General features: G+C 41.3%; 1 protein-coding gene across 1 annotated transcript in view; it reads left to right on the forward strand.

Moving 5' to 3' along the window:
- nlrx1 (NLR family member X1) overlaps positions 1 to 14,608 on the forward strand; it is a 234,195-nt gene that overhangs the window by 160,067 nt on the left and 59,520 nt on the right. The window contains exon 9 of the mRNA XM_034168712.1: positions 421 to 669. Coding sequence (XP_034024603.1) covers positions 421 to 669 — 249 coding nt within the window. The remainder of the gene's footprint in view (positions 1 to 420; positions 670 to 14,608) is intronic.

Below are 14,608 nucleotides of genomic sequence, written 5' to 3' on the forward strand. Positions count from 1 at the left end.
TCTGGCTTCACTGTATCTAACTCTGTGCGTTATACACATCTACAAACCAGGGTCTGTTTGGGACTTTCCAAAGGCTTCATGCAGGAATAACTGTGCTGTTCTGAAACTGCAGGTTTTGTCTGTGTTGGACAGTTTCACAGTTTTAATTTTGCTCTCACTCTGCGTCGGAGTCCAGAACACTGTCAGTTTTTTTTTTTTTCTAGATGAGGGTAAATGGATTTCTTCTTCTTTTAATGGGATGCATTGAGAGTTGCGTGGTTCTTTCTGGGGTGGCCGCGATCGGGGGCGATTCACTCACATCGTCTTTGAAGAAGTACGTGGCTGTTGGAATCAGTCCTACTTAAAGGAAAACCAGACCAGTGTTCCGATGCACCACAGAGTTCACCTGAAGTGTGTTTGTGTGCCGTGTGTGTGGTGCAGGCTGTGTGACAATCCTCTGCTGGAGTCTGGAGCTCACTGCCTGCTGGAGGCACTGCCGGAATACAAGACCCTGAACCACCTGTCCCTCATGCACACTGGGTTGGGGGACCAGCAAGTGCTGGACTTGGCCGGCAAACTGTGTCACACTGAACTCCAGGAGCTCAATGTGGCCTACAACAACATTGGAGACAACGCAGCTCTGGCCCTGGTGGATGCCTGCAGGGAGCACCCGACCATCCACACAGTGCAGTAAGTGGAACGCGGTCCTGGACAGCACTTCATGATTAGGTGTGTTTTGGCAGCATGTCTGGTCTTACTCCGAGGGGGTAAATATTAACACAACTGATTAAAGACCTCTGGCTGTTTTTGAGCAACTTCTGCTTCAGTGACGTCACCAAAAAGTAAACTGACAGATCGTCTTCAGGAAGATTAGTTGGTGTCATGTTTAAACATTCTCAGGCTCATTAGTGATGATAAAATCCCTGAAATATTTCAGAAAACGGAGGATTTTATTTCAAATTCTACATTTTTCACAGTGGTTGAACCACAGCCCTCATGTACCGACCCCTCGGACACATTTAAACCGTGTGTACGGACGACGGATCGGCAGGCCGGTTCCTCGTCCACTGACTCTGACCCTGCAGTCACATTAGCTACAAGCAACACAGGCAGAGCGGCGACTCTCCGCTCAGAGCAGGTGTTTTGCAGCAGTAAGAGACAATGCCAGGTAGGCGGGGCCAAAATAATATGGACTGCATTTATATCGCGCTTTTCCATCTGCATCAGACACTCAAAGCGCTTTACAATAATGCCTCACATTCCCCCCAATGTCAGGGTGCTGCCATACAAGGTGCCCATTTCACACCAGTCAGGCTGGGATTTGAACTGAGGATCCTCTGGTCTCAAGCCCAGTGCTTAACCACTAGACCACCTCCCCTATTTGTATAAAATAGACCAGAAGTCTATTTTATTGAAATACTGAGCAGTGTGATGTCAGCTGGTTCACTCAAACAAAATGAACCAGGATGGAGGAAAACGCTCCCAAACAGCTTATTTCTGTGTGAATAGAACATATTTCTCATGTTCTGTAATCGCTAGTCAGAAATGAACATTTCCAAACCTAAAAATGCTGTTTTTGTAACGGATAGTAGTCTGAAGTGATTTACCAGCGGTCTTATGGAGACGTTAGCATGCACACCCGGGAACACCCATCAAGCGACAGAGAAACTGGTTGTTGCTGCCATTTGTAGCTAATGTGACCGTAAGGTGATGCTACCTGTCTGTGTCCTTGGACAACACACTTCATCTCCATTGTCTCAGTCCACCTGGCTGTAAATGGTACCAGCCTCAGGTGGGAGGTAACCAGCACTGGGCTAGTGTCCTGCCTAGGAGGGGTCATAGACACTGATTCGCTACGGACCTCGGGCCTGTATAGGACTTACTTTGTGCTTACGAACATCTCTGCATATTTAAAGGTTCATTGTGACGTTGGCAGAGTTACTGCTGCCAACATGGCAACACCTAGAGAAACAAATTCTGGCCTTGATGTCGGTTCTTCTGGGTCTTGACAGAAACCTGTCACGCCGCGTTGGTCCAGGATATTTCCAGTCTGGGATGGTTCGGAACGTGGGCTTCGATCTGCTGGTGGGCAGGTTGTTGCCACCTAGTGGTACATGACTTTATTTTTTAGTATTTTGGTCTCGTTGCTGTGACCAAACATGAGCACTTTGGTCTCCGTTTCACTAAAGCTGGTTTTCTTTGCCGTTATTCCGCCGAGGATCACCAGCAACAAATGAAAGTTTGATGACCATATATGGTTAATTGAGGGTGTTTCTGAATGTAAATGAGCATGAACGTGCACAAGCACATGCTTGCTGTTGCACCTGTTTGGTGGAAACAGGTTTTATTTATGACACGCCTTTGATCAACTGGCTCCTCTGTGTAACTGTTCATGTGGAATCTGTAAACTCTGGATTTTACTGTTTGTGGACTAAATCTGAACAAGTTGTCAGAATTCAATTGATGCAACTCATTATCTGTTTTCTTGAGTTTCTTTACAAAAAAATAAGCCATTAGAACTTGAGTTTTTAGTTTGTTACGTGTGACTGAAGCTGAATTTAATGATTTAACTTAAAACCCAGAATGTGTTTGTTTTGTATGAAGGGTCAAAGTGATCAAAATTAATTGAAATATTGAATGTGGTAAATCTGAACACAGTAAAACACAGATTGTGGTAAAAAATGAAAGCAGTAAAACAATTAATGTGGTTAAAAGTGAAAGCAGTAAATACTGAATGTGGTAAAAAATCAAAAGGGTAAAAGTGGACTTGATAAAAATGGAAGGTGTGAAGTACTGAACATGAAAATGAGAAAACAACATCTGATTAATATCGCCCCTTTGAAAATTAGAATTGTTAAATTTGGATGCCATTAAAATCACATTATGGTAAATATTAATCTTATAAATATTATGTCTTAAAAATATAACATTGGCTAATTTAATTCACTGCCTCAGTTTTACCAGGTCCACTTTACACACTTCACTTCTATCATTCACAGCGTCAACTGTGTAATTTTGCTCACTTCCGCTGGATCGGAATACGGCAGCAGCCACTGTTGTGACAGCGGACATTTGTAGTCCAGAGCCACTGCGCATGTCACTGACCACAGGGTGGCGCCATTGGGAGTCGCAGGCGAAGAGCGCCCAAATCTAATTAAAGCGCTTTTCTACTTAACAAAAGTAGCACTATTCGGCTCTGCTTGGTTTGGTTCCAGGTGCGTCCTTTTCCACTACAAATAGAACCTCTTCAACGTGGGCGGGGTCAGCAGAGCAAACTGAAGTGACGTCGTTTTATATGCGACACAAACATAAACAATGGCGGACTGGATTGTGGGCTCTAGGTACGGGACACGGGTTAACACTTTCATCGCCAGGGGGAACCCGGGAAGTCCCAAACGCTGCAGCTCCATGAATTTGTTCCGGCGGTGGCTGAGGAGGAACCTCCGAGAGGGTTTACTTAATATTGTTTGTCGTGTTTCAGGTTATGGACAGACTGATTTCTGGCTTGGATTACGGTTGATTGACTTGGTTGTTGGTAGGTATAGAGTGGGAAAGTGTTGGAGTATCGGCCGACGGCCTGTATAGGCCCGGTAGCGGTACTCTGCGCTGTTCTTCTCTGTTGGTTGTGTGGTGTGCAATACCTGTTTCAATAGTAGTCGCTTGATTGTTTGTGTGAGTTGTTTGTATGGCTTCTTCCTCGGGAGGTGGAGGGAGGGAGAGTCAAGTGTTTGAGAGGGAGAAGTCAATTAAACTGACTGGAAAGCGTGATAGGGCTGATGTATCGCTTGACAAAGAAGGTCCTAGGTCTACTAAGATGGCAAAGCCCAGTGAGGAATATAAAGTGATTTATAAGCTTAAAGATCAAACCGGCGGTGGGTTTAGAGCTGTTAACCCACTAAAAGTGGTTGAGTCGCTTAGGAGTGTTGGTGAGGGCCTTGATGCCCGTGTTTTACTGAGCAGAATGCTTTTAGTGTTCTGTAAAAACAGGGACCAAGTGAATAGAGCGAAGAAAGTCATGAAAATTGCGGGTAAGAAAGTAGAAGCTTTAGCTGTAGAAAATACTGAACTTGTAAGAGGTGTTATTTATGATGTGTGTGCTGAAATGTCTGAGAGTGAAATCAAAGAAAACATTAAGGGAGGTATTGTGCGGGATGTAAAGCGGTTTAAAGCCCGTGACGGTGGAAACCCCAATGCCCCAGTTTTGATTACATTTGTTGGGAAAAATTTGCCAGAAAGAGTGTTTGTGGGCTGTTTGTCTTTCCAAGTGAAGAGTTACCAAAGACCCCCTTTGCGATGCTTTAAATGTCAGAGTTATGGCCATATGGCTGGCTCCTGTAATGGGGGCAGGCGATGTGCAAAATGTGGAGGTGACCACGACATTGTCTCTTGTTCAGTGTCGGCTCCTAAGTGTTGCAATTGTGGAGGCAGTCATGTGGCATCTTCAAGAGAGTGTATTCAGTTTGTAAAAGCCAAACAAGTGCAAGAAATAAAGCAACATCAACAACTATCTTACGCTGAGGCCCTTAAAAAAGTGGAAAAAGATTCTCCTGTCCCAAGCAATATGAAACATTCCCTGAAGGTGCCGATAGAGGGCAGTAGTTCACCATCTAACAGTTCTAGTCAAGAGATGATTGTAGTTAACAAAGAGGCTTTTCTCGCTTTTATTGTTGATGTTCTTTATGGTACCCGTGGCAAGCAATCAAGGTCTGACATAATAAAGTTTGTATCGGAAGCTGCAGCAAGATTCTTGGGGATTAAGGATTATGCTCCCCAGGATCTACATGCCTTTATGAGGACAAGACAGGAGCCTTTGAGTCAACCACTCTTAGGGGAGGAGGATGAGGAGGACGAGGAAGAAGGGTTTGACATAGGGGAATGTGATTTTGAAGGCAATATAGATGATGTTTAGTTTTATTTTTATAGTCTGTATCCTGCAGTGAAATGCTAGAAGTCTGATTGCAAACGGTCAAGAGTTTAAAAAGTTCATTAAAGATCTTAGTGCTAAACCAGACCTCTTGTGTGTGCAGGAAACATGGCTGAAACCGTGTCTTGACTTCTCTATTCCGGGATATGAGTGTCTACGCAAGGACAGGGTTGATCGGCAGGGAGGTGGATGTGCTACATTTATTAAAACGGGGTTACAATACAAATGGTGTGAATGTGAAGTGTCGCTTGAATGTGTGATTGTTGAGGTGTGGACTACTGAGGGTAAAATTCATGTAGTTAATTGTTATAACCCATGTAAACCCCTTGTACTTGCCGAGCTTGAGGAGGTGTTAAGTAAAATAGGTGCTCCTGCCCTTTGGGTTAGTGATTTCAATGCTCGTGACCCTCTGTGGGGAAGTCAGGACAGGGATTTTAACGGTACAGTAATAGAGGAATTTTTAGATCATGGAAACCTGGTAGTGTTGAATGACAACAGCCCTACACGTATTGATATAAATACAGGTAAGACTTCTTACTTAGATTTAACCTTTGCTACTCCAGCTTTAGCTAGGATAGCAGAGTGGAAGGTGTTAGAAGAAGATACACTTGGTAGTGATCACTTTCCGGTTTTAAGTACATTTGATAAGTCTTTAGTAGTGAACCCGTTTGACAGAGTGGCTCGGTTTGATTTTTCTCGAGCTGACTGGGGAAAGATACAGTTAAAGGGTTGGATTTTGTTAATAGTAACGGGTCAATAGAGGAAATGTGTGCGTCTTTAACGATTGTGAGGGTTGCATCTGAGGCTATTCCTTGTAGAAGAAGTCCTCGTAATCGAGTTATTGTGCCTTGGTGGAACAAAGCTTGTGACGAGGTGGTTAAAAATAGGAAGCAGGCATTTAAGAATTTAAGGAAGAATCCTACTCTGGAAAATGTTGTTGAGTTTAAGAGGTGTAGGGCTCTGGCTCGGAAGACAATAAAAGTGGAAAAAAAGAAATGCTGGAGGGCATTTTGTAATACAATAAACTCTAATACCCCAGTGAAGCAGGTTTGGGCTAGAATCCATAAGATGTCAGGTAAGGTAAACAATTCTTCAATTCCAGTTTTAAAAGATGGATGTAGAGAAACTATTTGTAGTAAGGATAAGGCTGGAATGTGTGTTAAAGCATTCCAAGATGTTCATAATTCAGAATTATTAAGTGAAGAAAGCTTGAGATTGAGAGAAGAGTTTTTGTGTGTAGAAGGTTGGAAATTGAAAGGTAGTGTAGATACAAATGACTGTGCTTTTAATTTGTATTTTTCCCTTGAAGAACTAAAAGCGGCAGTACAAGCTGGTGAAAACACGTCACCAGGACAAGATAGGATTAGTTACAAACTGTTGCAACACCTTGACGATGAAGTCTTAATGGAGATTCTTGTCCTCTTTAATTATATCTGGGATGCTGGAACTTTGCCAAAAGCTTGGAAACAAGCTATTGTGCTCCTAGTTTTAAAGCCAGGAAAGGACCCTTCCTCTCCATTGTCATACAGACCCATAGCACTTACTGTGGTGTTGTGTAAGGTGATGGAGAGAATGGTCACAAACAGACTTGTTTATTATTTAGAAGTTGGTGGTTTCTTTGTTGATTATCAAAATGGCTTTAGAATTGGAAGAAATACTATGGACTCAGTTGCAGTGTTAGACCAAGATATAAGACGAGCTATAATCAATAAGGAAGCAGTAGTTGCAGTGTTTCTTGATATTGAGAAAGCTTATGATAGTATGTGGAGAGAGGGATTGTTGATTAAATTACATAATGCAGGTATTTGTGGTAGGATGTTCATATGGATCAAAGATTTCTTAAGTGACAGAACTATACAAGTAAGAGTTAGAGGGGAATTTTCTGAAATAGTAAGTATTTTTAATGGTACTCCGCAAGGATCAGTTATTAGTCCAGTTTTATTCAATGTTATGATTAATGACATTTTTTCTGATATCAAAGTAGGATTCGGGAGGTCTTTGTTTGTTGATGATGGCGCCATCTGGAGGAGGGGTAGAAACATTGCGTTTTTAATGAAACAAACTCAAATTGCCTTAAACCAAATAGTACAGTGGGCAAATAAATGGGGCTTTAAGATTTCTATATCAAAAAGTAGTTATATGATTTTTGGACTTAAAAAGAAAATCCCAGACATAACCCTTATCATGTATGGCTGTCCTTTAGAGAGGGTGAAAGTTTTTACATTTTTAGGTATGTGGATGGATGAAAAACTAATGTGGTGTACACATATAGAAAAAACTGTTGTGAAATGTGAAGAGATTAATAATGTACTTCGTACTCTGTCTGGTAGTGATTGGGGGGCAGAAAGGTCAACATTGCACATGATTTATAGAGCAATGATAAGGTCATCACTGGATTATGGTTGTTTTGTTTTTGGTGCTGCGGTTAAATCCAGACTTCTCAAGCTTGATAGGATCCAAGCAAAAGCCCTAAGAATCTGTAGCGGTGCCTTTAGAACTACTCCTATCCCAGCACTGTTAGTCGAAATGGGAGAGACCCCTTTGAGTGTTAGGAGAGAGAAGTTGGGTCTTCAGTACTGGGACAGGCTGTCAGGACTTGCACATAACTCATCCGCAAAGTGTTTATTGGAAGAGAGTTATGAATTTACTAAAAAGAAGGATAAATCTAATTTCCTTTTTGATGTCCCGCAGGTCGCTAAAAGGGCTGTCCAGGGAAATAAGGTGATAGGGCCAGTGGGGTCTCCTATTCCTTTTTGGGTTTTTCCTGTACCAGATGTTGAGTTGGACCTTCTGGGGCTGAATAAGACTGTAGCCAGCAATTTAGTAAATCGATTTATATCTCAGAATACAGTTAGTATGTGCCACATTTTTACAGATGGGTCTAGGGATCCAAGCTCTGGTAGGGCAGGCTTTGGGGTTTGTATTATGAATGATCAGATAAGGCAGAGTACCCGTGTTACTAATTGCTCTTCTGTATGTTCGACGGAACTGTCAGCCATATCAATCAATCAATCAATCAATCAATTTTTTAATATAGCGCCAAATCACAACAAACAGTTGCCCCAAGGCGCTTTATATTGTAAGGCAAGGCCATACAATAATTATGTAAAACCCCAACGGTCAAAACGACCCCCTGTGAGCAAGCACTTGGCTACAGTGGGAAGGAAAAACTCCCTTTTAACAGGAAGAAACCTCCAGCAGAACCAGGCTCAGGGAGGGGCAGTCTTCTGCTGGGACTGGTTGGGGCTGAGGGAGAGAACCAGGAAAAAGACATGCTGTGGAGGGGAGCAGAGATCAATCACTAATGATTAAATGCAGAGTGGTGCATACAGAGCAAAAAGAGAAAGAAACAGTGCATCATGGGAACCCCCCAGCAGTCTACGTCTATAGCAGCATAACTAAGGGATGGTTCAGGGCCACCTGATCAAGCCCTAACTATAAGCTTTAGCAAAAAGGAAAGTTTTAAGCCTAATCTTAAAAGTAGAGAGGGTGTCTGTCTCCCTGATCCGAATTGGGAGCTGGTTCCACAGGAGAGGAGTCTGAAAGCTGAAGGCTCTGCCTCCCATTCTACTCTTACAAACCCTAGGAACTACAAGTAAGCCTGCAGTCTGAGAGCGAAGTGCTCTATTGGGGTGATATGGTACTATGAGGTCCCTAAGATAAGATGGGACCTGATTATTCAAAACCTTATAAGTAAGAAGAAGAATTTTAAATTCTATTCTAGAATTAACAGGAAGCCAATGAAGAGAGGCCAATATGGGTGAGATATGCTCTCTCCTTCTAGTCCCCGTCAGTACTCTAGCTGCAGCATTTTGAATTAACTGAAGGCTTTTTAGGGAACTTTTAGGACAACCTGATAATAATGAATTACAATAGTCCAGCCTAGAGGAAATAAATGCATGAATTAGTTTTCAGCATCACTCTGAGACAAGACCTTTCTGATTTTAGAGATATTGCGTAAATGCAAAAAAGCAGTCCTACATATTTGTTTAATATGCGCTTTGAATGACATATCCTGATCAAAAATGACTCCAAGATTTCTCATAGTATTACTAGAGGTCAGGGTAATGCCATCCAGAGTAAGGATCTGGTTAGACACCATGTTTCTAAGATTTGTGGGGCCAAGTACAATAACTTCAGTTTTATCTGAGTTTAAAAGCAGGAAATTAGAGGTCATCCATGTCTTTATGTCTGTAAGACAATCCTGCAGTTTAGCTAATTGGTGTGTGTCCTCTGGCTTCATGGATAGATAAAGCTGGGTATCATCTGCGTAACAATGAAAATTTAAGCAATACCGTCTAATAATACTGCCTAAGGGAAGCATGTATAAAGTGAATAAAATTGGTCCTAGCACAGAACCTTGTGGAACTCCATAATTAACTTTAGTCTGTGAAGAAGATTCCCCATTTACATGAACAAATTGTAATCTATTAGACAAATATAATTCAAACCACCGCAGCGCAGTGCCTTTAATACCTATGGCATGCTCTAATCTCTGTAATAAAATTTTATGGTCAACAGTATCAAAAGCAGCACTGAGGTCCAACAGAACAAGCACAGAGATAAGTCCACTGTCCGAAGCCATAAGAAGATCATTTGTAACCTTCACTAATGCTGTTTCTGTACTATGATGAATTCTAAAACCTGACTGAAACTCTTCAAATAGACCATTCCTCTGCAGATGATCAGTTAGCTGTTTTACAACTACCCTTTCAAGAATTTTTGAGAGAAAAGGAAGGTTGGAGATTGGCCTATAATTAGCTAAGATAGCTGGGTCAAGTGATGGCTTTTTAAGTAATGGTTTAATTAGTGCCACCTTAAAAGCCTGTGGTACATAGCCAACTAATAAAGATAGATTGATCATATTTAAGATCAAAGCATTAAATAATGGTAGGGCTTCCTTGAGCAGCCTGGTAGGAATGGGGTCTAATAAACATGTTGATGGTTTGGATGAAGTAACTAATGAAAATAACTCAGACAGAACAATCGGAGAGAAAGAGTCTAACCAAATACCGGCATCACTGAAAGCAGCCAAAGATAACGATACGTCTTTGGGATGGTTATGAGTAATTTTTTCTCTAATAGTTAAAATTTTGTTAGCAAAGAAAGTCATGAAGTCATTACTAGTTAAAGTTAATGGAATACTCAGCTCAATAGAGCTCTGACTCTTTGTCAACCTGGCTACAGTGCTGAAAAGAAACCTGGGGTTGTTCTTATTTTCTTCAATTAGTGATGAGTAGAAAGATGTCCTAGCTTTACGGAGGGCTTTTTTATAGAGCAACAGACTCTTTTTCCAGGCTAAGTGAAGATCTTCTAAATTAGTGAGACGCCATTTCCTCTCCAACTTACGGGTTATCTGCTTTAAGCTACGAGTTTGTGAGTTATACCACGGAGTCAGGCACTTCTGATTTAAAGCTCTCTTTTTAGAGGAGCTACAGCATCCAAAGTTGTCTTCAATGAGGATGTAAAACTATTGATGAGATACTCTATCTCACTTACAGAGTTTAGGTAGCTACTCTGCACTGTGTTGGTATATGGCATTAGAGAACATAAAGAAGGAATCATATCCTTAAACCTAGTTACAGCGCTTTCTGAAAGACTTCTAGTGTAATGAAACTTATTCCCCACTGCTGGGTAGTCCATCAGAGTAAATGTAAATGTTATTAAGAAATGATCAGACAGAAGGGAGTTTTCAGGGAATACTGTTAAGTCTTCTATTTCCATACCATAAGTCAGAACAAGATCTAAGGTATGATTAAAGTGGTGGGTGGACTCATTTACTTTTTGAGCAAAGCCAATAGAGTCTAATAATAGATTAAATGCAGTGTTGAGGCTGTCATTCTCAGCATCTGTGTGGATGTTAAAATCGCCCACTATAATTATCTTATCTGAGCTAAGCTGTCTGGGTTTTTGATTAATTAATAAGCTGGAGTGGAAGATTGCTGCTAATCCTGCGCCTCGGCCCGTGCTACGAGCATTCTGGCAGTTAGTGTGACTCGGGGGTGTTGACTCATTTAAACTAACATATTCATCCTGCTGTAACCAGGTTTCTGTAAGGCAGAATAAATCAATATGTTGATCAATTATTATATCATTTACTAACAGGGACTTAGAAGAGAGAGACCTAATGTTTAATAGACCACATTTAACTGTTTTAGTCTGTGGTGCAGTTGAAGGTGCTATATTATTTTTTCTTTTGAATTTTTATGCTTAAATAGATTTTTGCTGGTTATTGGTGGTCTGGGAGCAGGCACCGTCTCTACGGGGATGGGGTAATGAGGGGATGGTAGGGGGAGAGAAGCTGCAGAGAGGTGTGTAAGACTACAACTCTGCTTCCTGGTCCCAACCCTGGATAGTCACGGTTTGGAGGATTTAAGAAAATTGGCCAGATTTCTAGAAATGAGAGCTGCTCCATCCAAAGTGGGATGGATGCCGTCTCTCCAACAAGACCAGGTTTTCCCCAGAAGCTTTGCCAATTATCTATGAAGCCCACCTCATTTTTTGGACACCACTCAGACAGCCAGCAATTCAAGGAGAACATGCGGCTAAACATGTCACTCCCGGTCTGATTGGGGAGGGGCCCAGAGAAAACTACATATATGGATGCATATGTTGGGCGTTAGAGTGGGTACAAAGTAACAGACCTTCTGAGTGTCGTATTTATTCTGATTCTGCAGCTGCATTGCAAGCTTTGATGGGCGGAGCCTCAGGAGGAGCTCGTCCTGACCTCGTGCTAGAGATTCTGTCTTGCCTCCATGACGTTGAGTCAGCTGGCTGTTCTGTAACCTTCACTTGGATTCCTGGGCACTCTGGCATTTTAGGTAATGAGATCACAGATTCATTGGCCAAAGAGTGTTAATATCCCTTTGGGAAAGGTTGATTGTTATAGTATTTTTAAAGAGTTGAGTGAGCAGAAGTGGCAAAAGCAGTGGGAGAGTGAGTCAGTACGGAGGCACTATTTTATGTGTCAGCCTTCGATTAAAAATAAGAGACTCCTCATCCTGTCGTAAGGATCAAGTCAGATTGATTAGATTGAGACTGGGGCATTGTGGGTTGGCAACATATTTAAAAGTGATTGGAAAACATCCAGATGGGTTGTTGTCAGTGTGGTCAGTTGGAAAGTGTTCATCATGTTATTAAACAAATATGTAGGACTGCTTTTTTGCATTTACGCAATATCTCTAAAATCAGAAAGGTCTTGTCTCAGAATGATGCTGAAAAACTAATTCATGCATTTATTTCCTCTAGGCTGGACTATTGTAATTCATTATTATCAGGTTGTCCTAAAAGTTCCCTAAAAAGCCTTCAGTTAATTCAAAATGCTGCAGCTAGAGTACTGACGGGGACTAGAAGGAGAGAGCATATCTCACCCATATTGGCCTCTCTTCATTGGCTTCCTGTTAATTCTAGAATAGAATTTAAAATTCTTCTTCTTACTTATAAGGTTTTGAATAATCAGGTCCCATCTTATCTTAGGGACCTCATAGTACCATATCACCCCAATAGAGCGCTTCGCTCTCAGACTGCAGGCTTACTTGTAGTTCCTAGGGTTTGTAAGAGTAGAATGGGAGGCAGAGCCTTCAGCTTTCAGGCTCCTCTCCTGTGGAACCAGCTCCCACTTCAGATCAGGGAGACAGACACCCTCTCTACTTTTAAGATTAGGCTTAAAACTTTCCTTTTGCTAAAGCTTATAGTTAGGGCTGGATCAGGTGACCCTGAACCATCCCTTAGTTATGCTGCTATAGACGTAGACTGCTGGGGGGTTCCCATGATGCACTGTTTCTTTCTCTTTTTGCTCTGTATGCACCACTCTGCATTTAATCATTAGTGATCGATCTCTGCTCCCCTCCACAGCATGTCTTTTTCCTGGTTCTCTCCCTCAGCCCCAACCAGTCCCAGCAGAAGACTGCCCCTCCCTGAGCCTGGTTCTGCTGGAGGTTTCTTCCTGTTAAAAGGGAGTTTTTCCTTCCCACTGTAGCCAAGTGCTTGCTCACAGGGGGTCGTTTTGACCGTTGGGGTTTTTCTGTAATTATTGTATGGCCTTGCCTTACAATATAAAGCGCCTTGGGGCAACTGTTTGTTGTGATTTGGCGCTATATAAAAAAAAAAATTGAAAATTGATTGATCATGTTTTAATGTGCTGTCCTCTGTATTCTAGTGATAGGCGGAAATTGTTTAAAGATTTGTCAGACTGTGGATTGACTGAGTTTTCTTTTAGGTCAATTTTTTCTGAGGGCAGTTACTCGCATTTAGTGGACAAAGCTGTGATTAAGTTCCTCCATTCCACCAACCTCTATTTGAGAGTCTAACATGAGATAAAGTATTTAACTATTACCTGTGGGGGGCAGCATTATGCTACGCCAGCGTACAGCCTGCCGGAATCTATTAGAAGAAGAAGAAGAACAATGGTGTGTTTGCTGCTCTGTGAGTTTTTCAGAGAAAGTTTCTGGCAACGAGAAGAAACACGCTTGAAAAGTACAGAAGACTTCAAGAATTCATACAACAATATGAAGACCAGAAGATACGAGCTGCTACAGACGAAGAGACAAAGCATGACGGTAAGCTAATCGTTAGCTCATAAATAAGTAATAACTGCAGGCTGTCGCTATTAAGTATTAAAATTGTGGTTGTCACAATAAAGCATTAATTTAGATTAATTAATTACAGCACCTGTCACACTTTGCTCCATTTTGATTTGACATCAGTGACTTAAATGAAGACACGTTTCTGAGAGCAATAAATGTGTTGGATGTCAATACTTTTTATACTGAAGTAACTTAGTTTGATAACTTATTGTTAAAAATCAAGGCGACCGCTATTCAACAAGCCGGGCTCGTCCATTAGCTTAGCGCAGCCTGGGAGCTCGGTGAATATTCAACAATCCCAAGGCCCTGTCTTACTAAAGGCTCATATAATATGAATTGTTAGTGCAGCGGGACTCTGAATTGTTGAATACCACAACTCCTTTATACCTCTTACTATGCTTATAGTGGAGTACATTTACTTAATTTTTGGTTACATTTTTGTTACAGTTTTAACATTTACATATTTTTGTTTATTTCCATAATATTTACTAACATTAAGTGTATACATCCTAGAGTTAATATAGTTAATTGCTTAATTAACATAGACAGGACCAGAGTCTCTTCCAGTTGTGGGAGTTTCAGTGACCCCACAGATGGTTCTTCCTGGGCCAAAAAAGAAGAAACCTGGCAGTGGGTTCTTACCGTGAAGCGGTTGCCAGGCTTAGGCGTTACAAAATTGAACCCACACTGAAACGTGGATGAAATTTTATAGGTTGAAACTTGAAACTCCCTTTTATCCAAATTTCTAATTTATGTTTGATATTAAATACAGTGAATATTGCCACCTTTCTTAAACTTTTTTTGGATACAAAATATCTTTTTTCCAGTGGCATTTCATTTTATTCCTGGTTTTGTCAATTGTATTATTATCAAAATATGTGAGGTAAAATCCTGAAAATAGAGGAAGGGACTCACACTATATGTGCATCTGCACTCACTCCCTTAGTATGGATTGTAAAGAACAACAGACACATTTGTTGAACTTACCAACAGTTAACAATGACAATTTATTAAGGACATTACTGACACTGAATACGTACATGAACTTGAGAAATCGATAAGACTGAAATTGATAGCAGCACCAACAGTTTCAAAGTTGTATTCACAGATTTTACACAGT

This window comes from Thalassophryne amazonica, chromosome 4 (genome assembly GCF_902500255.1).
Source record: "Thalassophryne amazonica chromosome 4, fThaAma1.1, whole genome shotgun sequence".
In the NCBI taxonomy this organism is placed as follows: Eukaryota; Metazoa; Chordata; class Actinopteri; order Batrachoidiformes; family Batrachoididae; genus Thalassophryne; species Thalassophryne amazonica.